Consider the following 24,954-nt stretch of genomic DNA (forward strand, 5'->3'; position numbering starts at 1 on the left):
AAATTAGGGGCTTCCCTGGTGGTGCAGTGGTTGAGAGTCCGCCTGCTGATGCAGGGGACATGGGTTCGTGCCCTGGTCCGGGAGGATCCCACATGCCATGGAGCGGCTGGGCCCGTGAGCCATGGCCGCTGAGCCTGCGCGTCCGGAGCCTGTGCTCCGCAGCGGGAGAGGCCACAACAGTGGGAGGCCTGCGTACTGCAAAAAAATATATATATACTTAGAATTAAAAGCTAACAAATATCAACTTAAAGATATTACTACACCTTACTGCTGGATTACAAAACATTTATAGGAAATACAGGATGATAAAATACTTCATTATAATTAGATGAATTTATGAGCTACTTGAAGTTTCATTGATTGTAAAATTCAGGCTTCACAAAAATTCCTAAATTATAAAGATTATGAACCCTGTAATCGGTCCCCATAAAAGATAACTATAGAGACTAGTTTGATAACAATTTCTCAATATTAAAAACCTTCCTATACATGCTGGGGCTTCCCTGGTGGCGCAGTGGTTGAGAGTCCGCCTGCCGATTCAGGGGACGCGGGTTCGTGCCCCGGTCCGGGAAGATCCCGCATGCCTCGGAGCGGCTGGGCCCGTGAGCCATGGCCGCTGGGCCTGCGCATCTGGAGCCTGTGCTCCGCAACGGGAGAGGCCACAGCAGTGAGAGGCCCGCGTACCACAAAAGAACAAACAAACAAAAAAACCCTTCCTATACATGCCTTAACCGCACTTTTAGAATCTGGAAGAATGCTGCCCTGGTGCCACTCCCCCAGTGTGTGGAATGAACTCCTGTTGTAGTTTTTGTGTCCTCCTCTCGTCTTGTGCAGAATATATAAGAATTAAATGCAGTTTGTTGTTACTAATCAGCTTGGGCAATAGTTGAACCAGCTTTCTTCCCAAACTTCTTTCCCCTCCTTCTGTAAAGCTGTCTAGGAAAGCATTCCTATGTTATTTAGATAGTGTTTAGAATTTATGAAGATCCCAAGGCCAGGGTGTTGGAATTTGACTGGGTGTTAGGGAGCCAGGAACGTGGAATCAAGTGAGATTAGCTTCCTCCTTCCCTCTCCATGGGTAGAGCACGTGGAGCAGTTTTACAGCCCTAAAGAGAGCTCCCTGTGCCATGTGTGCTCTTTAAACTGTGTTTATCTCCTGCACATCCACTGTGGTAACTGTCCTGCGGACGACTGGGGACTATGCTCTCCTGGGCAGAACAGCAGCAGAAGGACACCACTACTGCGGGTCCTTTGCCTTTGCTTTTGTTTTCTTGCTTGTTCCTCTCTCTTCTTCCTTTTCCTGAGAGGGCTCGGTTGTATTAAAATAATTTAAAACCTTAATTCTTTTTCAGAAAAGTACACATGCACACATACTCATGCGCACGTACCAAACAACAGAACTTTTCCCGTGGGTGCTGGGGTACAAGGGCCTGAGGTAAACAACATTGGGGTGGGGGGGGTCCCTAAGCAAGATGAGTGGGGAGTAGGAGGGTAGGTATGTTCATGGGTGGTCAGAATGATTTTCAGGCCCCTCCTGGTCCCCTATGCTGGCAGCAGTACGATGGGCTCAGAAGGTCCCTCCTGGTGGAGTTTCTTTTCTTCTTTTTTTTCAGTCTAACATTTTATTTATTTTAATTTTATTTTTTGATAAAAATTATATGTATTTATGGTGTACAACATGATGTTTTGATACACGTATACATAGTGAAATTATTACTAGAGTCGAGCTAATTAATATATCTTCTCATATAGTTACCTTTTTTGTGATGAGAGCACTTGAAATCTCCTCTCTTAGTAAATGTCCAGGGTTCAGTATTACTAACTGTAGTCATCATGCCGTTCATTCGATCTCTAGGCTTATTCATCCTACATAGCTGCACCTTTGTACCCTTTGACCAACACCTCCCCATTTCTCCCACTTCCCCACTCCTGATAACCACCCTTCTACTCTCTGCTTCTATGTATTTGACTTTTTTAGATTCTACATATCAGTGAGATCTTGCACTGTTTTTTCTTTCTCTGTCTGGCTTATTTCACTTAGCATAATGTCCTCCAGGTTCATCCATATTTTTGCACATGGTACAATGTCCTTCCTTTTAAAGGCTGAATAATATTCCATGGTAAATATATGCCACAATTTCTTTATCCATTCTTCCATTGAAAGACACTTAGTTTGGTTTCATGTCTTGGCTATTGTGAATAATGCTGCAATGAACATGGGATACTTCAGGATACTGATTTCATTTCCTTTGGGTATATACCCAGAAGAGGGATTGCTGGATCATATGGATAGGTTTCTTGAGCATTCAGCAGATAATGGTGGTGAGGGTGGCCAGGACTGTGGTGAGGACAAGAGGTACTTCTCTGGAAGAGAGATGAGTGGATGATCATTCAGAGGAAGTGGGCCCAACCAGGACACCCAAGGGTGGCAGGTGGTCGTTGCCCACCATTGTTGCCTTCTGGTGGCTCCCTGCAGCACTGGCAGCCAGTGGTTCCCCTCTGGCAATGCTGATGGTTACAGTTTAGACCACTGGCTTCTTGGGAGGTGTGGGTGTGGAGATATGCAGGGAGACAGGGGATTGCACTTCCTTCCAGAAGTTCTGGGGCCCCCAGCTCATTGTGTGAACCACTAGGAGCTAGAAGCTCAAGAGCTGCTGCCTATCAGCTTTCCCTAGAGGAGTGAAAAGTGGCTGGTTGGAGGGTTTGCTGTCCTCCACCTGGTCCTCACCTTCATGAGCTGCCCAGGTGCTTAAAGCTTCAAGTGTACAGGTGGGCTTCCAGGGGTGTAAAAGGCTTTTCTCTTCTGGAGTAATTATAGCCTTTCAGTCAAGGCAATAGGACAGGGAGAGAAACATAATATTAAGAGTGTAGATTGATAGTATTTGTATTCTCTTCTGTAACCCCAGTTCCATTTTGGGGGATTTGTCTGTTTAAAGTTTAAGACCGATAAATAGCACTTACATTCTTCTTTGTAAATGTGAGTAACATACATTGCACTAGCATCTATATGCGTCCCATCTCAAAAACCCCGTGCCTCTGAGTGGAGACTGTTTCTTGTGTCAAGTCCATTTCTAGTGTATTCTCCAGTTTTACCCTCTACCAGTTTTCTTAATCTCATTCTCATTTCTCCCAGCTCTCCATCCTTCTGTCTGTTCATTTCCCCTTTCCCAGGGCTCTACGTATTCTCACAGTCTAGACTGAGACTCAGTCAACACAGCTGTTGTCTTGGGCCATGGCTCCACGCTCTCTTGGGTTTGACCCCCTTTGCCTGGGGTCCATGTTGTCTTCTCCTAGATTTGCTGCCATGTTGTTGAACTACATGCTTAAGTCACTTTCAAAAAAGCCTATGTTGGAGGTAAACTTTCCAAGTTTTTGCAAGTCTGAAAGGACTCATACCTAGTGATCGTTTGGTTGGTTGTAGAATTTGTTCTCCATCAAAACTTTTCTGGCTGCATCTTCTAGCACCCAGCGTTGCAGATGTGAGAGTCAGCAACCAGTCTGCGTTGATTGTTCCTTATGAAGTGATTCATTTTTTTCTTTTTTTCTGGAAGCTTTGAGGATCTTCTCTTAGTCTTCAATGTTCTAAACTTCCATGGTGCTGTGACTACATATAGATGTTTTCATTCTTTGGTTGGGCATTTTGGTAGCTTGCAGCCCTCAGCTGTTGGCAAATATATATCTTGTATTTATTTGAAAATTTCCTCTCATTCTTTTTCTTTCCTGAACTCGAATTCATTTGTGATTGAGCTATTTAAACTGACCCCATGTGTCTCTTGTATTTTCTTGACTATTCTATTCTTTTTGCATTAGTTTACTTTGGTCATTTCCAAGAGCTCTTTTCACAGAACTCATTTTTCTTTTAATGCAGTAGCTTCTTGAATTTATTGATGATACTTAATAACAGGTTTAGTTTTGTTTTTAAGTTCTTCTCTTTCCTTTAGGGTCATTTTTCCTTCTTGCTTGTCTTGATCTTCTCTTGTATGTTGCAGGCTTTCCTCAGCTTTCCTCAGTTGTACAGTCATGTTTAAGAACAAGGCAAAAAACAAAACAAGAAAGAACAAGGCAATTGAAACTCTAATAAGAACATTTTGTGTGTAGATGGGGCTTGCTGGCAAGCAGGTTCTCCCTCAGGGTGAGCCAAAAGGGGACTGCCCTTAGGTGGGGGGGTGACAGTGAAGGCTGGACTCTTCAGCACTAACACGCACATGCACTCACACCAGCTGTCTCGGTTCTCAGCAGCAAATCCATGGCATTTCTTTAGCGATACCCTGCCCCCCTTTTAAGATTTTGTCTGGCGAGATGGCATGGCCACAGGCAGTTTTGCACAGGCATGGCATGGAGGAAGGAGAGGCTCACCTGGTCCACGCACAGGACTTGTATTTCTCCCCCTATTTTGATCCCTGTTTGCCCTCTCCACCCTGCATGGTACCTGACATCTCTGGGCTGCCAGGGACATTCTGCTCCCTCCTCTGCTGTGGCCCCTCCTCAGGATTTAAAGGCTGTCTGTCCTTTTGCTCCCATCCACTCTCCGTTTTCTGAACCTTTGCTGACCCTTCTTAATAGCCAATAGCCCCTCCATACATTTTCTCTTCGTTGTGGGTTTATTATCTGTGTTTTATTCTTTTACTGTTATTTTTATGGGGTATTGGAAAGGAGAGGAGAGGAATGCTTGCATTCAGTATTTAAATAGGAAGCCAGTTTACTATGAAAGAATGTAAACCTTAGAAACCAAAATAATGTGTGGTTTTCTTTTTAAAACAATCTTTTTTTCTGTTTGCTTAGAAATGGTAGTTCTCTTGAAAACACTGTATTGATGAAAAAAGCCAGGTGCAAAAGACTACATATTATATAATTCCATTTATACGAAATGTCCAGAGTAGGCAAATCCATAGAGTTAGAAAGTAGATTAGTGGTTTCCTAGGGCTGGAGGTCATGGAGGAATTGGGGAGTGACTGCTCACAGATGTGGGGATTCTTTTTGGGTGATGACTTCTAAAATTGATTGTGGTGATGGCCTTGTACCTCTGTGAATACACTAAAAGCCATTGAATGGTACAATTTAAGTGGGTGAGTTGTGTGAATTGTATCTTCCTAAAGCTATGAAAATGTGGTGGTCCTTTTTGGTTCATATATTAGGCACATTCTCTGTCAGTCTAAGACCAAAGAAGTCTTACTCAATGTTAGATATATGACACAAACTGTAATGGTAAAGATAATGAATACTCTGATGGTGTCCATAACCTTTTTTTTAATAGGTTCAAAAATAAAGAAGCTGGTGTATCCACCTGTTTTCATGGGATTAGCTGCCTCTCTTTATTATCCACAACAAGCCATTGTATTTGTCCAGGTAAGTTAGATTCAGTAAGCTTGCATGTCCTTTGTTCTTGCTTATGTATGTATGGGTTTACTGCTTAATTTAATTTTATTTTGCAGCCTTTCTAACACCAGACTAAAATTTGTTTGCACATATAAATGAACTACAACAAATTTAAATGTTTTTCTGCGCTATGTACCTCAGTTCTGGCCCTCCTTCCAATGTCAGTATTCAGAGAATGCATGCTAATTTGAATATTAATCAAAGAAAATTTGCTATGCCTTATTTTTTTGCATAATTACATGGAAATCTAGAGACTCAAATTCCAAAGCTGCTAGTTACAGGTCATTCTCAGTTTGGGCTTATCTGGTCACAACCTGCCCTCCTTGGAGTTGCAGGCACGGGCCTGTGCTCTGGCCCTCTGCGCCTTCTCCCTCATCATGGTGCTAGCCTCGCTTTCCTTGCTGGGGACTACAGGGAGTGCAGTCCCTTCTGCTGGGAACGCCTTTCTCAGGTCTGTCAGTTGGCTGCTCCTTTCCTACCCTTCAGGCCTCAGTTTGATGGCATCCTGGCAAGTAGAACACAGTGGCAAGAACACGGGTGAAGCTGATGCCTTAGTCAGCTTGAGCTGTCGTAACAAAATACCACAGACTGTGAGGCTTAAATAACAGAAATTTATTTTCTCACAGTTCTGGAGGCTGGAAGTCCAAGATCAAGGTATCAGCAAGGTTGGTTTCTCCTGAGGCCTCTCTCCGTGACTTGCAGATGGCCACCTTCTCCCTGTGTCCTCACATGGCCTTGTCATTGTGCGTGCACTCCCCTGGTGTATCATCCTTGTCTTATAATGACACTAGTTAGATTAGAGGTCTACCCTTATGATGAACTTGACCTTAATTACCTCTCTAAAGGCCCTGTCTCCAAATACAGTCTACTGTATTAACACTGTGGGTTAGGGCTTCAGTATATGAATTTTGGGGGATACAATTCAGTCCATAACAGCTGGACCAGCAGTTCTCAGAGTGTAGTCCCTGGACCAGCAGCATCAGAATCACCTGGGAACTTGTTAGAAATGCAAATTTTCAGGCCCCAACCCGGACCTACTGACTCAGACACTGAGGGTTAGGGCCAGCAATATGTGGTTTAGCAAGCCCTCCGGGGGATTTTTAGCAAGCCCATAATATTTGAGAACCACTGATAAAGACTAGACTCTCTCAGGGCAGTGGTGTGTGGACTTAGTGCGACTCTACATGTAGAGTCCCTTGGAAAACTGCAAGAGCAAGGCAGACTCGAGGTTTTGAGGTCCTAGACAACTTACGGAGACAAGGACTCATTTGCCAGAATTGCCATCTCACACTGACACTTGGTCCTAGGAGGAATAGCAGTGCCATCACCAGATTTCGGCCCTGAGGGCTCTGAGCCAAAATGACCTGAAACTGTGCCCCCTGCAGTCCTTGTGACAGTATCGAGTCTACATTCCTAGACGGTGCTGCAGTTGCAGGTGGGAGCCCAGTGGCTCCAGCTGCGGGAAATTATTGCCTTTGGTGGCAAATACCAGTAAGATCTTCATAGCATGGCCTTGTCATTGCTTACAGCAGTCCTGGAGGCAGACAGTTACTGATCCTCTGCCTGCTTCAGCCCCAGCTCTGGAACAGTGAATCGTGTCTGCCTGCCCTAGATCATAAAAATAATCAAACATCATCTCAGTCTGTTATGGTTTAAATAGTAAATTGGCTGCTGGCTGAGAAGCATATGTGGCTGCCCTCTGAGTAGAGGCCTTTTTTTATCTTATATGCCACAGCATATGTTGCAAAAGATTTTTTATATTCACAACCAAGATAGTAGCATGCAAATCTGAGTTGTATTCTAATTTATTTTTAAAGTCAGGGGGAAGGAGTTTTGTCTTTTATTTTGTACCTAGGGTAAGCCAGAGCAAAGCAATTAACTAGTTTCACTAGATATAAAACATTAGTGATCTGTTTGGGATGATGAAAACGTTTTGAAAATGGATGGTGGTGATGGCTGCATAGCATTGTGAATGTAATTAATGCCACTGAATTGTACACCTAAAAGTGGTTCAAATGGTAAATGTTATGTGTATTTGCCACAATAAAACAAAACAACATCAGCGACTGAAAGAGAATTTCTGATACCGTTTTAGTGTCATTTAGTTCCTATTTCACAGTTTCTTTTCTACTTCCTCTTCTTTTTTTTCTTTTTTTTTAATGAATGCCATGACCTTGGACAAGCCACTTAATCACTTATATTCTGTTTTCTGTTCAGTAGTGTTTGGAGAAAAGTACTGTAAGAAAACCCTTAAAGTGATGGCAAATATTATTTTTCTCTCAAATTTAAAGCACTGAAAACAGTGCCATACTCATGATAAATGCTTGATATGTCTACCAGTGGGTGTGAGAATCATATCATGTCCTAAGAACAGTTGGAGCAACTGGAAGAATATAACTTCTAAGAAACCAGCATGTTGCAGCAACCCCTGGATTTACTAGCGCTGTGATCTTAGTCACTCGGCCTCTGAATATTTCCTTACAGTCTTTGCCTACTTACCACATAGGGTTGTTATATAGAATAGAGATAAATCATGTGAATGTGCTTTGTAAAGTAAAATGCTATACACAGACAAATTATTATAAAAACTAGGAAGAGAATAATAACTGCTTTCAGAAAATTGAAGTACTGTCATTTAGAAGAATAATCAATATGGTCATAAGTAGGACGAACGAATGCAAATTATTGGAAGCATTTTTTTTTAAGAAAGCTCAATACTTAAAAAAAAAAGTTTCCAACAATTAAAGCCAACAGGCCAAAGTTGGACAAGTGCATTTTAAGGTAGTGAGCTCACTGACCCCAAAATATTCTCTGACCCTGGGGCCTACCTCTCAGGATGTTGTAGAAAGGATTTTGAAACAGGAGGCAAAATCGCTGTAGAAACTGGAAGACTTTATGTTTTGAGGGATCTGGAAAGACTGAGAGTATCTTTACTGGGCTCACCTATTTTTTTTACCTAGCCCCAAAAATGAATGATTGATTTTAAGCTTGATTTTCAGACTTGTTTGGCTGTTACATGCTAGATGTGATAGGTAGAAGCCTTCCTTCTTGTCTGATCTTCAGGCATTTCCCATATCAGTAATGATCTACATTTTTTTTCCTTGAAATTGTGAAAGTTTGAAATATACACCTATAATTTATGGCAAATTATTTTAAACACTAACTATACACTGGGAAGCTATTTTTTCTTTTTATGCTATCATTCTTACTATCTTTTATTTGCTTACATTGCACAGTTTTAATGTGTATGTTCCAAGATTCCTTTGTTTGTCGTATGCTTAAATACAGTTCTTTTGGAAACAGGGCAAAAGAAAACAAAATTCTCTTCCTTACTACTTCATGTATGGAATAGCAATGTATCTTTTATATTTTGTTTCAAGGTCAGTGGGGAGAAATTATATGACTGGGGTTTACGTGGATACATAGTCGTAGAAGATTTGTGGAAGGAGAACATTCAAAAGGTGAGAAAGATCTTTTTCATTATCTTCCTTTTGGTTTAAATATGTGGTTTCTCTCAGGTTTTATAAAATTCTTGATGCCCTGTTGCTTGCTCTTGCTTTTTCTGTTTGTATTTCCTTATGCTTCTAGCTCAGATTCTCTGGTGGCCTTTATTGGAGGAGCAATAGAACCTCTGTGCATTTGATTATTTTCAGCAGGGCTGAATAAGTGGGGGCCATAAAATACATTCCACCCCAGTCTTAGACCATAATTTCCACTGTATTGTATTTACAGTTTGCTCAAAGTGTTGCATATTATCTGAAAGTTTTATCAAAACTAGATTCAGGGCTTCCCTGGTGGCGCAGTGGTTGAGAGTCCGCCTGCCGATGCAGGGGACACGGGTTCGTGCCCCAGTCTGGGAAGATCCCACATGCCGCGGAGCGGCTGGGCCCATGAGCCATGGCCGCTGAGCCTGTGCATCCGGAGCCTGTGCTCCACAACGGGAGAGGCCACAACAGTGAGAGGCCCGCGTACCGCAAAAAAAAAAAAAAAAACAAAAAACTAGATTCAAAGGGAACATGCTATGCTCCCAGCAAAAGACAAATAACCGAGACTCCTCTTGATATTTCATTCACCATAGGCTTTGTTCTTCGCTTTATCAGTACTGTCCAGTTAAGGGCAAATACGGGACCAGCCACCAGTTACAGGCCATTGTGCTGACTGGTGGGCAAACAGCAGAGGGGAAAAGGTTGTGGAATTATAAGGACAGGTCATTTTTTTGTCTCTTCTCACAGCCACTTAGCTGATTAAATGTTGCCTATGTTTGCTGGGACATTCTCTCTTTCCTCTGATAAGGATTAGAGAATATAGAACAAGGCATCATGCCTCCTCCAAGCACTCAGAGGCACAGCTCGATAAGGAAGAATTAGGGTTCTTATTATTAACATACCTTCTGTATCATAGAATACTTTTGACTCCTGTCATCTCAAATCAGAATACCCTTTTAAAAAATATAAATACCTAGGGAATTCCCTGGTGGTCCAGTGGTTAGGCTCCGAGCTTCCACTGCAGGGGGCATGGGTTCGATCCCTGGTCGGGGAACTAAGATCTCGCATGCTATGCGGCATGGCCCATAAATAAATAGATAGATAAATAGATAAATACATACATACCTATCTCAAAACCCAGGATTTCAAACTGGAATTTGGAAGTAACATTAACAGAATAAATTATAAGCCCTCCTCATTAGTTACATAAATAATTTTCCAGTGAAATCTTAAGACTAATGTACTGGTGATTTGTAAATGAATTAGTCTCTGTTGAGCCTGTTTAAACTAGCTCTTGAGTAGGAAGTTCTATATTAATATCAAGTGCCCTTTGGCAATCCCTTTTAAAGAATAAATGCTCATAGTTTTATTTTCATTTCTCTGACATTTTCTTTGGAAGCTTTCTTTCCTGTTTAAAAAATTCCTGAAGTCCACACTGAGTTTAATATGGGAAAGGAAACAGAATGTCAGGAAAACTATACACAGCCTTAGAAAGAAATGTAGAAAATGAAACTCCTCCTCAGTTCTGAGTGCTCACTGTGGTGTCAGTGCAGAACCGATGCACATGAAAGCTATGGTGGAGGGGATCCCCTGGGAGCCTCTGAGCGCTCACTGTGGTGTCAGGCAGACACGTGCACACCAGTGGGACTGTGGTTGGAATGCAAGCTAAGCAGAACAGCATTTTATTGTAATTTGAAAACGTTGGATATTACAGCTACTCGTATTTACATGCAAGTCTTTGGGGAGCGAGATAGTAAAGATGCCTAATTAGCCTGGGGTTGGTCTGCATGTCGTCTCTGGTCTTCCTTCTATGCTCTTGCCCTCTTGAGCGTCACTGAGAGCTTAGTGTTCTTCCATTCACTTACTCTCAAAGCACAGTTGTCCTGACAGCTGTCTGTTGTGAATAGAAGATAATAAAATGGATGTTGACTACTTAAACATTTAGCACAAGTTTTAAATGAAAAATATCAGAAGGCCTTATTAATTCAAGATTTGATATAGTTAGATTTGGGGAATTATTTGATATGTACATACTTTTGGTGGTAAATAGTCAAAGAAATTTGTGGACATTGTGTTTAAAATGGGGCCCTGAGGGACTTCCCTGGTGGTCCAGTGGTTAAGGTTCTGTACTTCCAGTGCAGGGGAACTAGATCCCCGCATTCCACAAATTTCTTTGACTACTTACAACCAAAAGTAGGTTCATCTGTTACATTATTATAGTACAAACAATTATGAATCAGATTGCACCTAATTGAGACTGGTAATTGAAGCCTAACTTGAAAACCAATTTCCAGACATGCTAAGAAACAGACAAATATCTCCTCCATGAGGTGTTCTTCAGTTCCCTTCAAAGAATTCCCGGGCCCCCAAAGATTCCTGTTCCAGGGTAGCTTAAGTCTTTGCTCTCGTTAATAAAGCAAAAACAAACAAAAAATACTGAAACCCACAAAGTCCAACAAGTGGGGGGCAGGGAAATCAATAAAAGACAATGGCATTTCACTATCAAATAATGGGGCCCTGAAATTTTAAGTGGTATGAATGATGGTTCAGTTCTCAATTATATTATTTCCCATGGAGCTGTATTACTCTCAGAAACCATCAGTCTGTGGCATTTTTTGCTCTGCCACATCTCTTTTCCCTTTTAGGAATTAATTCTAAATGTTTGCACTGAGTCTTCTATCAACGAAGTTTGGATGAGGTGGTCTTTCAGTCCTGTCATTGGTCAGTGAAGAGGAATTTATCTGCTTCAGCTAAAATGAATTCTTTGTCTGAACTGTGAAGCAAAGATGGGTGTGTCCAGAAATATTGTCATCATAATGGGTCTAGGTTTTTTTTTCTTTTTTTGAGATAAAAGAACATATAAAATATGTCATAAAATACAACATATATAATATAAAATAACTGCATATATATGTATATTTACAGTTTAAAATCCAACAATATAATGACCATACATACACCAACAAACCATCCATCTTTAAAAATAGGAAATTACCAATGTCTTCCAAGTTCTTCCTGGGCCCTTCCATCTCCCCAGAGAGAACCACTATCCAGAATTTTGTGCTTTTCATTCCATTGTTTTTCTTTAAACTTTTTCTTTTAGTTGAACCACATAACGTATTTATTCTAAAACACTGTAGTTGAGCTTGCCTGTTTTTTGCCTTTATAATATAAATATCAAATATACATATAAATAAATATATAGTTTAGATGGAGTCTTACTATATGTGTTATTTTGCAAGTTGTTTTGTTCCCTAAACATTATGTTAATGGGTTGTGTATGCCCGTAATTTATTAATTTACACTGCTATGGAATATTTCTTTGTGGGAAAATACCCATGTTGATGGCTAACTAGGTGGCTTTCAGTATATTGTCGTTGCACACACAGCTTTGAGCATATTTCTGTACATGTGTCATGGTTTATTAAGAGTTTCTTAGGCCAGGGACTTCCCTGGTGGCACAGTGGTTAAGAATCTGCCTGCCAATGCAGGGGACACGGGTTCGATCCCTGGTCCGGGAAGATCCCACACGCTGCGGAGCAACTAAGCTTGTGCACCACAACTACTGAGCCCACATGCTGCAACTACTTGAGCCTGCGCGCCTAGAGCCCGTGCTCCACAACAAGAGAAGCCACTGCAACGAGAAGCCCGTGCACCGCAACAAAGAGTAGCCCCCACTTGCCATAACTAGAGAGAGCCCGCACTCAGCAACGAAGACCCAACGCAGCCAAAAATTAAATTAAATTAAATTAAATTAAATTAAAAAAAGAGTTTTTCTAGGCCAGGATTCCTAGTTCATAATGTCTGCACATCAATTTTACTAGATGACAAGTTTTCCATTTTTGCCAGTCTGGTGCCTTTGAAATAGTTTTTCACTGTGGGGTGTGTTGGTGTGTTTGTGTGTGTGTGTGTGTGTGTGTGTGTGCGTGTGTATGTCTTTACTTTGTTCCCCAGTTTTTATTTTGAAAAAATATTTCAAAACTACAGAACAGTTGCAGGAATAGTATAATGAATATACCCTTCACATAGATTCACCAATTAACGTTTTGCTACATTTGCTTTGTCTTTTTACACATGCTTGGGTGCTCACACACATGTGTATTTTATTTTTCTGAACCATTTGAGAGTTAGTTGTAGATACTGCGCTTTCTACCCATATCTAATTCAGCATATATTTCTAAAGAACATGGTCATTTACTGATATAATCACAATACCATTATCATGCTCAGGAAAGTTGACATTTCATTGTTCACATAATCATTATCTAATATACAGTCCATAGTCAGATTTCCTCAGTTGCCACAATAATGTGCTTTCCTTCAACAATTTTTAAATTGATTTTTTTATCGCTGAGTGAATTATTATAAGGCACATACCCTTGTAACCATCATCTAGGACAAAAACCCAGAATTTTGCCAGCCTCCCCAGAAGCCCTTCCATGTAGCTCACCCCAATCACATTCCTCTCTTTCCATCCAAAACTACCTACTATCCTGACTTCCATAGTAGGAAGTAACTTCCCTGTTTTTCTTAATGGCTTTATCACCTAAGTCTTTATCCCTGTCACTTTAGTCTTGCCCATGATTATTTCTGACTTGATATTCCTTTTAAGTCTTTTTTTTTCCCTTTTAAGTCACTTAATCTACTGGTTCCCCTTCCATCCTCTTATTTTCCTTACACTGTATCTGTTAAAGGAACCTGGCGTGTCGGACCTGTAGAGTTTCCAACAGTTTGGGTTTTGCGGATTGCACGCTTACGGTGCAGTTGAACGTGTTCCTTTCTTCTCTACGTTTCCTGTAGATTGGCCACTGGATCCAGAGGCTGCCTAATCAAGTTCGTGTTTGATCCTATTGGCAAGGCTATAGGTCTATGTAGGCATCTAAGTTTTTGCTTCACTTTACCATTTTGGTGTTAGTGGCTATTGAGGCTCAATGCCTAGACCTACTGACTCACTGGGAGTTGGAAAATGGTGATATTCTATTTCTGTCATTTCACATAATAGCTAGAACACTTTAATAAGGAACTACTTCCCCTCATATACTATTTAGTTACACAATTATAGGAAAGTTAGGATAAATGCTCAATTTTTGCTCTTGTTTATCTGGTTTTCAAAATAATAAATTGGTTCCCTCTCATCCTCAGAAGGTCACCAATTAGTGGGGTTTTTTTGAGAATCATTTTGAATTTGTAGATTTAAATATATTTGGGTTTGAATGCTTTGTATTTCTTATCCTTGTTGGAGTTCAGATTGTTCCATTTTGGCCAGTAGAAGTTGGCTCTGCGTCCTTTTGACATGACACAAGGACTCTGCAATAGTTTCCTCGCTGTCTGGCATGTCAAAATGGTCTCAGAATCTCTCATTGTTGTTTTAATGTATGTTCCTTTGATTACTAATGAGGTTGAGCATCTTTTCACATGTTTATTGGTTTCTTCTTGAAATGCCTGTTTATGTCTTTTGGCCTTTTTTTTTTTTTTTTCTGGTACGCAGACCTTTCACTGTTGTGGCCTCTCCCGTTGTGGAGCACAGGCTCCGGACGTGCAGGCTCAGCAGCCATGGCTCACGGGCCCAGCCGCTCCGCGGCATGTGGAATCTTCCCGGACCGGGGCACGAACCCGTGTCCCCTGCATCGGCAGGCAGACTCTCAACCACTGCGCCACCAGGGAAGCCCTTTTTGGCCATTTTTCATGTGGGTCATTAGTTCCTTTCTTAATGATTTATAAGAGTTCTTTATTTTTTCCTAGATACTAATATTTTTGGTCACATGTTTGCAGATGTCTTCTCCCAGTTTGAGGCTTGTTTCTTCAGTTTTGGTGCCTTTTGATGATCAGAAGTACTTAATGTAGTTGATTCATAGATCTTTTCCATTACGGTTTTCACTCTTTGACTCTAGATGTTTAATAAAAGCATGAAACTATTGATTGTCCGTTGCTAATCTGAAACCCTTTCAGAATAGTCCCAGCTCAAAGCCTGAGTTTCAGAGATGGAGGCTATTTGTGGGTGTCAGGCTCCAGGGTCACAGATAGCTCTTTTGGAGTTGTCTTCTACATTAGCCAAACACAGCAGTGTGTTTCATTAAAAGTCATGTTTAATTTTCACTAGATTTTTAAAAAATGTGACAAGTTACTATCAAAGAATTGTAGAATGACTGTTAAAGACCAACAATAACTAAAAAGAAAATTCTTAATAATTCTTTGAAGGTAAGGAAAATATAAAAGAAATGTAAACCTGTTACTAACATGAAAACTGAGCAGAACTTCTAAAGCTGAGCTTTTTATAGTTGTATTCAAGCCTTTGCTGGCTCAGCAGGAAATTGAAAGGGAAGCAGCAGCCATCAATCTGAGTAAATGTGTCCTGCTTTCTTTTTCTCCATTCGAAATTCCTTAGCTTTCTAAACACACTCAAGTTTTGCTGTAAGTTATGTGATTTTAAAGTGATCATCTTTGAAATAAGGCAGTCACAGAAGGAGAAATACTTCTGTGAAGTATCTAAAATGAAGTATCTAAATGAAGTATCTAAAATAGTCTAATTTATAGAAGAAGAGAGTAGAGTGGTGGTTGCCAGGGGCTGGGGGGAGTGGAAAATGGGGAGTTGCTAATCAGTGGGTATAAAGTTTCAGTTATGCAAGATGAATACATTCTAGAGACCTGCTGTACAATATAGTGCCTATAGTTAACATTACTGTATTGTACACTTAAAAATTTGTCAGGAGGGCAGATCTCATATTAAGCGTTCTTACCACAATAAAATAAAAATAAGGACAATGTGGTGGGGTTTCCATAAAGCTAAATTTGTTCTGAATTTGTGCCCTTTCTAGTTTTTGCTGTTTAAAATTCTAAGAAATAAAGGTACTAGGCAATGATTTTTCTTTTTTTTTTCTTGGCTGCATTGGGTCTTCATTGCTGTGCGCGGGCTTTCTCTAGTTGTGGGGAGCAGGGGCTACTCTGCGTCGCGGTGCGTGGGCTTCTCATTGCGGTGGCTTCTCTTGTTGCGGAGCACAGGCTCTAGGCGCACAGGCTTCAGTAGTTGTGACACACAGGCTCAGTATTTGTGGCTCGTGGGCTCTGGAGCGCAGGCTCAGTAGTTGTGACGCACGGGCTTAGTTGCTCCGCGGCATGTGAGATCGTCCCGGACCAGGATTGAACCCGTGTCTCCTGCATTGGCAGGCAGATTCCTAACCACTGTGCCACCAGGGAAGTCCCTTTCTTTTTTTTAAAACATCATTACTTAACAAAATAAAAAGTAAGAAATCCTGAAAAAAAAAGTCTGCTTTTTCGAAAGGCATACACTTTTGGTATGAGGAAAGGTAGACAAGGCAGGATGCAGCATGGCCTGGTGGCCAAGAGAGTGGACTCCAGAGTGGGTGCACCGGGCTCTTCCCCCACTCCCACCCCACCCCCACCTCTTACAAGCCTTGAAACCTTGGGAAGTCGCTCTGGTGCTCTTGGGAAATGGGGGTAGTACCTCATGGGGCTGTTTCAAGGATTGAGTTTATCCATGTGAGAAGCTGAGAAAATGGACAGACTTTAGAAATGGTAACCATGATAGATGTCATGTGACATCTGCTTAGGAGAAGGTAACATTTCCTCATGGAAAATGGAGCCCTAGGGCTTATTATACTCCTTAGTCAAAAGTCCTCCTATCTGTTTTAGTTTCCCATTGCAGCCATAACTAATGACCACAAATTTACTGGCTGAAAGTAGTACAAATTTATTATCTTAGACTCTGTAGGTCAGGAGTCCGGTGCTAAATCAAGGTGTCAGCAGGGCTGCATTCCTTTCTGGAGGTTCCAGGGGAGAATCCGCTTCCTGCTCCTTGAGGTTGTTGACAGAATTTAGTTTCTTGGCAGTTATAGGACCAAGGTCTGCTTTGCTAGCTGTCAGCTGAGGGTAGTTCCCAGCTTCTAGAGGCTGCAGCATTCCTTGACTCCCAGCCCTCTTCCTTCGTCTTCAGAGCCAGCTGCTGCAGATGAGTCCTTTTCATGTCCCATTTCTTTGACCCTGTCTTCCATCCTCTTAGACTATAGGAACCCATGTGATTCGATTGGGCCCACCCAGATAATCCAAGATAATCTCCCTATTGTAAGGTCAGCTGGTTAGCAACCTTAACTCCAGTGCCACCGTAATTCTCCTTTGCCATGTATGGTAGCACAGTCACAGGTTCCAGGATTAGGGTGCAAACATCTTTGAAGGGGCCGTTATTCTGCCTACCACATCCAGTGAACTGGAATTTCACTGGGGTCTGTAACAGGTCATTTATGTTTACCTTTTATTTCCTCATCAAAAAAGTTAAGTGACCTACCACATAGGATAGGTAGTTTTTTTTTAACATCTTTATTGGAGTATAATTGCTTTACAATGGTGTGTTAGTTTCTGCTTTATAACAAAGTGAATCAGCTATACATATACAGATATCCCCATATCTCCTCCATCTTGCGTCTCCCTCCCACCCTCCCTATCCCACCCCTCTAGGTGGTCACCAAGCACCGAGCTGATCTCCCTGTGCTATGCGGCTGCTTCCCACTAGCTATCTGTTTTACGTTTGGTAGTGTATATATGTCCATGCCACTCTCTCACTTCGCCCCAGCTTACCCGTCCCCCTCCCTGTGTCCTCAAGTCCATTCTCTACGTCTGTGTCTTTATTCCTGTCCTGCCCCTAGGTTCATCAGAACCTTTTTTTTTTTTTGGATTCCATATATATGTGTTAGCATACGGTATTTATTTTTTCTCTTTCTGACTTACTTCACTCTGTATGACCGTCTCTAGGTCCATCCACGTCACTACAGATAACTCAGTTTCGTTTCTTTTGGGATAGGTCATTTTTATTGAGCACTTGCTGTGAGCTTGGCCCTGTGTGCTAACTGTATGCTCAGGAAGAGTCTGTGAGGCAGGTTCTATTATTATCTCCATGTTATAAACGAGGAAACTGCATTTTGGAGGAGTTAAGTAATTGATCAAAATAATTCAGCTGGTGAGGGGATCAGACATTTCAAGTGGATTGCTGTACCTCAGAGGTTTGGCTAGAAATCCCCCTTCATATGGCAGTGCATACTAATTAGAAATAAATATTTTGATTAAAACAAATGTTTCAATTTTGCTAATAGAAATTATTATTCATGTTCATGGACATGGTAAGAAAATAAAATTTCTACTGTAGCTTAGCCAAGTTGACACATAAAATTAACCATCACAGTGCAGTGCTGTTTAGCTTATTCCTCTAGCCCTTTGCAATCCAATATGGCAGGCACCAGATGTTGACTACATGAAGTGTAGCTAATCTGAACTGAGGTATGCTGTAAGCGCAAATTCACACCAAATTTAGAAGACATGGTACAAATAAAAAGATTGTAAACTATCTCATAATTTTAATGTTGATTGATGTTATATTGATTACATGTTGAAATAATAGTATTTTAGATGTGTTGGGTTAAATAAAATGTATCAATCACTTTAAAAAAACAATGAAACCCAGTATGTATTGAAATTAGATATAAGGAGAATGGTTGCATTGTAAAATATTTTAAATAAAACTGTCCGAAAATGCAAAAAAATTTGATTTCTGGCTTGTGCTAAGTCACAAACTGTCTTTTGAAATCAGAATGTTGTTTTTGCTGAGATGATGATGGTTTCTGCCAAGAGAGATCTGATTTGTAATAGGGTGGATGGGTTCAATACTTCATTAGTGAGATATTTGACTGTCATGTTTTGTTATAAGTGATATGTAGTCAAACAAGAAAAATTTCCTAGCAACAGTTGTTTTCTTCAACCAGAAGAATGTCTTTATGTACTCATTTTCTTAATGTCCAAAGGATAAAAAAGTTTATGAATTTAGCATCTTATATTCTTATCTTATTCTAAGATAGTATATCTTATCTTATATTTTTGATTAACTAAGTAGGGAACCACATGGTTTTTATGACAGACCCAATTGTTGGACATAGTTATCTCACTTGCCTTCATAAGCCTCTTTTTATCTCTTCTTCATTAATTACATACCCAAACTTTTTTTTAAACACTCATCAGGTCTCTAGGTTCTAGCTCATTTCATTTGTTTATTCAGCAACTGTTTGAATACTGTATGCTAGGAGGTCCTAGGAGTGTTGTGCCCTCATGAAACTTAAATATATTTGTGAAGGATTCAAACATGAATGAAAGAATTACACAAATCAGGAAGTACATGGATGCTATCAATGTGAATAAAAGGTTCTTATCTGAATCGAAGGGCAGAGGACAGGGGAAAGCCTTGATCTAAAGGATGAATAGCATTTAGCCAGACCAAAATTGGGATTGACCAGTCTAGGTCAAGGGATTTATTTTGCAAAGGTCCTATCCCAGGAAAGAGCTTGGCAAGTTGGAAGAGCAACAGCAAGAATGCCTCTGGGGTGTGTATGTGTGTGTGTGTGTGTGTGTGTGTGTGTGTGAGTGAAAGTGGCTCTCAAGGAATAGTGTAAGGCATAGGCGCTGAGTCCTGTAGAGCTCTGTTCAGAGCAACAAGTAGACCTGGATATTGTGTGATGATCCACCAAGCAATACGTATGGCCTCTTTCCCCAGAACTCCATCATCAAGGGAATGTGGTCTGTAGATAGGGTGACCATATAATTTATCATCCAAACCAGGATACTCTTGAGAGTGAAACGGGGCACTATTAATTATGCTGGGACAATAAGTATAAACCAGTATGTATAACTTGGGCAAGCCAAGATGTATGATCACTATGCTTAGAGACAGGTTCTCAACCACTTCAGTAAGCCTGAAGTTGCCTAGGAGCCATGCTCTGAAATTACAGGGTTAGGCGTGTGTTCCTGCTTTCTCACATTCCCCCCTCCTTCACCCATGGATAACTCCGAGAGAAGGTCACCGGCAGAACCTGCACCAAGTCTAGACCATAGAGTCACAGCCCTATTGCCCACCCAACTACAGCCTAGTGTTTTTCAGATTGCCATCTCATGAGAGCTCAGATCCTTGACGTACATCAGGTCTTATTAATGTGTTTTCAGAATTAAAGTCTTAAAAACATCTGGGAAAGCAAGTAAGGCCTTAAACATTTAACACGTGAACTTTTCCCACTAGAACCTTTCCTACCTTACTTTTCATTGATGACGTGACCTAATTATATGTTCCCAGATGGTGGCCAGGTGGAATGGGTGCCGTCTGGTTATAACCTCTTCCAGAGTAAACATGTTTTGTGATTTAGCCCCTATGTTGGATGATATACGGAGCAGAGTACCCACAGGAAACCGTCCCATAGGTGTGAAACCTTTTTTTTTTAGTTTCAGATCATGATGACTATTCTTTTTTTTTTTATTGGAGTATAATTGATTTACAGTGTCGTGTTAGTTTCAGGTGTACAGCAAAGTGATTCAGTAACCTTCTTTAACAATTACAGTGGCATGAAGTAGTAAAGAAATCTTTTCACTGTTGATTGGATTTTTTATCAAATCAGCTGTTGGCCGAATCTGTGTAGTGAGGATTAATGGAGCTTTATTTCCTGCTCTCCTCTGTGCCTGAGTCACTTTCTACAGCAGGGCCCTCAGGGAGCCCTAGTAATTCCTTCAGTTTACCGAGACATGGGTCACTTTGCATCAGATAATATTCAGTCACAAGGTGAAGATGTGCACTTTGAAACAGTCTACTATTTCTTTAGAAGTTTTACTATTTCTTTTCAAACTGCATTAATATTCTTACTTTCTGTTTTACAAGTCGGAAAATGTGAAGAATTCACCCGGAAATAAGTAGAATACTCCATGCTCTGCCCATTTTAATCAGGTAAAGAACAAGAAAACTCTGTGGTTATTTTTAGCATTATTAGCACCAATTGAAATGACTTGTCTTTAATTAATTTAATTTGATTAATTATAGCCATTTCAACTTCGTGTGGACACATAAGGGTCAGGATGATATTTCATTCCATCTTTAATTTCTGGGCTTAAGTGCTGTGACTTTTTAATTGTGTTTGTTCCTGAGAAGTACCTGGGTTTTTTATACAAGCTAGAACTCGACATTTGGGATTTGTCTATAAACCTATTTCAAACAATTATTTCCTAGGCTTATTTTTTTTTCAGACAGCATTTCACTATAGTAAGCACAGTTGTATGCATCTAATAATCATTCAATAAACATTTGCTGAATGCATGACTATTGTAGAGAAGCTCAAAATTATATAGAGTAAGTGACATAAGGAATTCATAGGTGTCGCTGTCTTTCTTTGTGGATTTGAGTAACTTGAGTCTAGAGAAATTTAGGATAGTATCTGATAAAGTCAATCAGTGTGATTTCTTCTGGTCGTATACTCAATTCACCATTTGTTTTCATTCATATGTTCAATATTTACCCATTGAGTACTTGCTAAGTAGAAAACACTAGTTATGTTAATATTATTTTGTGTATATATTAAAAATTATATAATAGCACTTATGATTTCATGGTAATTAGATTATATTGAATTTGGAAACAATCTAAATATTCAGCTACAGGAAAATGGTTTAATTATGGTATGTCCATAAAGAGGAATGTTATTATGTTTCAATAATATTTAATTGCATGGGAACATATGCACAATTATTAAATTTAAAAAAAAAAAAGGCTAGTGTGATACATTTTTAGAGAGGATAATGACCAGGAAATACAACAAAAATTTAAGTATGTATCTTCAGATAGTAGGATTATGGATGATTTTTATATTTTTTCTTCTGTATAACTTTATGTATTTTTAAATTTTTTGCAATGAATATGCATTTTCTTTATAATAGAAATTTGTTTAAAAAAATCAGTGTCACATTTATCATAAGGCATGGCTATTTAAAACTATTTAAAACTCATGAAAGCTATTAAAAACTCATGAAAGCTCTGGGTTTGAGGTTTTCTTTCTCAAGTTGTCTCTGTGTTTTCAGAGACCTAGAGAGTCATATAATCTTAGAATTTGAAAAGGATCATCTGGCCCAACCCCCAGCCTCAAGCGTAAATTCTCTGTAGCCCTGTGTGTTCCCACTTTTCACCTCCACTGATAGGAAAAGCACCCCACAGGACAGCCATCTTTGGGCAGTCCTAATTTTTAGGGAGCTGTTTCTTATACTAAGCAAAAATACGTCTCCTTGTAACTCCTACACAATGGTCTGATCTTGCCTTAGCAGTCACAGAAAATAAATCCAGATCCTCTTTCACATCACAGCCTTTCATATAGTAACCCCAAATCAGCATTTCTCAAATTTTGTTATACAAATTACCTGGGAAGTTTGTTAAAAAGCAGAGGCGTAGACCCCACCGCAGAACTGGCATCTCTGGAAAGTGGAGCCCGGTGTGCATCAGATATGCTGTTAGAAAGGCGACTGGTGGGTAAGCAGCCAGGAAGTCACACATGTCCTTCAGAGACTTTACACTGAATATGGTTATATTTCTTTACAGGGGCAACGAGCCACAGAATAAAGGAAAACCATGTACATATCCACTTCATTCTTTCAAAAATATTCTGGGCCAGAGTTCAGCTTACTATATACACAGCCTTGATTTCATTTTTAATTTTCGTTAGCTCTTTATTGGAGACGTAATTTTTAATTATAAAAGTGATGCATATTTGTTGTAAAGAGTTTTTTTAGATAAATATTTTTAAAGCTTGTCTTGTCCTCCATTCTTTTCCCAGAGGTAATTTCTGTTGATAGTTTGGTACATCATTCCAGACTTTTTTCTTTATGTGTAATACACACACACACACACACACACACACACACACACACGTGCACATGCACATGCACACGCATCCATACAGGCTTTTGGGTTTTTGATAGAATGAGATCATATTCCTTGTACTGTTTTGCAAGTATACTGAAAGCTCCATGCAGGCACATAGTGCAGTTTTATTATCACACCTGAAGAAATTAACACTAATTCCGTAATATCATCTAATATTCAGGTAGTTTGCAGATTTCCCTGATTGTCTCGTTAATAACTTTTTACAGTTATTTTGTTTGAGTCAGGATCCAAACAAGATCTGCCACTGCATTTGACTGATGAGTCTCTTAAGTCCCTTTTATTTTTTTGTTTTTTAATTTTTTTACAAAGATATAAACTGTCTTTATTTTCAGATGTCTTAAGTCCCTTTTAAACTGTAATAGTTCCTTCTCCCTCATTTTTCTCTTATCATTTATTTGTTGAAAAACTGGGCTTATTTTTCCTTTAAATTTCCCATGCTCTGGCTGTGGCTGAGTGCATCCATTTAGTGTCATTCTGTTTATCTCTTGGTTCCTCTCCTCTCTGCATTTCCCATAAACTGATAGTTGGATCTGAAGGCTAAATCAGATTTAGGTTCAATTTTTTGGTAAGAGTACTTTGTAGACAGTGTCATGTTTAGTTATATTGAATGAACTTGCTTTTTTTTTCACTTAATATGTTGTGTACATCTTTCCCTGTTGGTACTTATAGATCTATCTCATTCCTCCTTTAGCTGCTTCATAATTTCCTAGTATGGACTACCATGATCTATTGAATCCTTATTAATATAGATTACTGGCAGTTTGTAGTTTTTTTTTAACAATGCAGTAAATCTATTGAATTCTTAGAGAAGTTCAAACAGGTTAATAAACAGAGATAGAAAAGGTAAGTTAGTGGTTTAGATGTTTAAGAATTTTTAGTTTTATATTAAAACTGAAATATTTATAAACCTCTAATTGCTAAGTAGGTTCATTATGTATTAGGAAAAAGGCAATCTGGAGAAGAGTTGGTTTGTCTTTGGTGTCTTTGGATTTGATGTGTGTTTCATTCCAGAAAAGAATGATGGGGTGATGTGAGGAAAGGTATGCGTCAGACTAGCAATGATGTAATCATGCTCTCCTCCAGCAGATGGATGGAAATGTGGTTGTTTGGTTTTCAGAAGGGGAGCGATGTAGTGTGTCCTGTGCCATTTAAGCGTTTATTTTTAATTTATTCACCCATCCATCTGTTTATCTCAGATACCCAGCTAGCTGAGAATCTGCATGTAGTATTGATGTAACACAAAACCTTTCTGGTTTTTAGTGTACCCATTTATAAAATGGGAATAATTACAGATTTCTCTGGCTCATTGTCATCCTCATGGTCATATAATGGTATTATAAGTATTTGATGTGATCACTTAAACCTAAAGAATTTTCAAACTGCAAAACCTTAGAGCTGTTTTCATTTTGGGGGGAACTGTTTATTTATGGTTTTCTTTTTCTTTTATTTATAGGTAAACATTGGAAACTCCATATGATAAACCAGTATTTCTACAGAAAAATGGCAGAGAAGTCAGTCCTGAATGTAGTAAGTTGGCATTCTTCTTCAGGAAAAACTATACTAGGCCTCTTTGTTATCTTGGGTGATGCCATACTCCAAGTGGACTAATCTGAAATTCTTTCACCTAGAGATAATGTATAAGTCTTAGAACTCCTCATTCTCATGTTGCTATTTATGTACATAATTAAAATTCTAAGTTAAAAAAAAAGTTGTCCTGCTTTTTTTTCTCTTATTATTTATTGAGTGACAGTTTAAGTGTATCTGATGTCCCTGTGTGTGTCTCTGAGTGTACCTGTATGTGTGTGGGGGGGTATGCGTGTGTGCATGGTGTGTGTGTATGTTAAAACCATTCACTCTGCTTCTTAGCATCAGCTGTCAGGCAGTCTCCAAAGGTCAAGTTGAGAAAAGTGGCTCTGGAGCAGAGAGACGATGCTTCTGTTGCCAGCACAAGGAGCAAAACTTGTAAGTAAAAGTTTGCCTGACCCTGATGAGAAGACATACAAAAGAACAATGACCGTGACCCCTTATTGTGTGCCATTGCCTCCCAGCTTGTACAGATCTTCCGGTTCTTGACTGCCAGCGGGAGATGCATAATGACGTAGTCTCTGTCCTCTGCCAGCGGAGGAATGGTATGTGGTTGTGTGTGTTGGTTCTCTGTATGTAGGCCTTGTATTTGCCTTTGTGGCCTCTAAGTGCACAGCTCATTGAACTCCGTCTTCCCGGTGCTGGTGGGAACAGCAGGAGTTTCTTTTGACTTGTCAGCCAGCCAGGAAGGATGGGTGGGGAAACTATATGAAAGAGGATTGAGAATTTCCAAATTTCAGTCAAGCTTAGAAATTATAAGTCATC

The 24,954-nt window shown here is 39.9% G+C and overlaps 1 protein-coding gene across 3 annotated transcripts in view; it reads left to right on the forward strand.

Moving 5' to 3' along the window:
* The window catches only part of APOO (apolipoprotein O), a 58,116-nt gene extending 33,803 nt beyond the window's left edge, over positions 1-24,313 (forward strand). For all 3 annotated transcript variants that reach the window (XM_019927710.3, XM_019927708.3, XM_019927709.3), the window contains 4 exons: positions 5,255-5,346; positions 8,757-8,837; positions 20,560-20,625; positions 24,059-24,313. In XM_019927710.3, coding sequence (XP_019783269.1) covers positions 5,255-5,346; positions 8,757-8,837; positions 20,560-20,595 — 209 coding nt within the window. In that variant the 3' untranslated portion in view covers positions 20,596-20,625; positions 24,059-24,313. The remainder of the gene's footprint in view (positions 1-5,254; positions 5,347-8,756; positions 8,838-20,559; positions 20,626-24,058) is intronic.
* Positions 24,314-24,954: the final 641 nt, after the last annotated feature.

The sequence above is a fragment of the Tursiops truncatus genome, chromosome X, assembly GCF_011762595.2.
Source record: "Tursiops truncatus isolate mTurTru1 chromosome X, mTurTru1.mat.Y, whole genome shotgun sequence".
NCBI classification, from domain to species: domain Eukaryota; kingdom Metazoa; phylum Chordata; class Mammalia; order Artiodactyla; family Delphinidae; genus Tursiops; species Tursiops truncatus.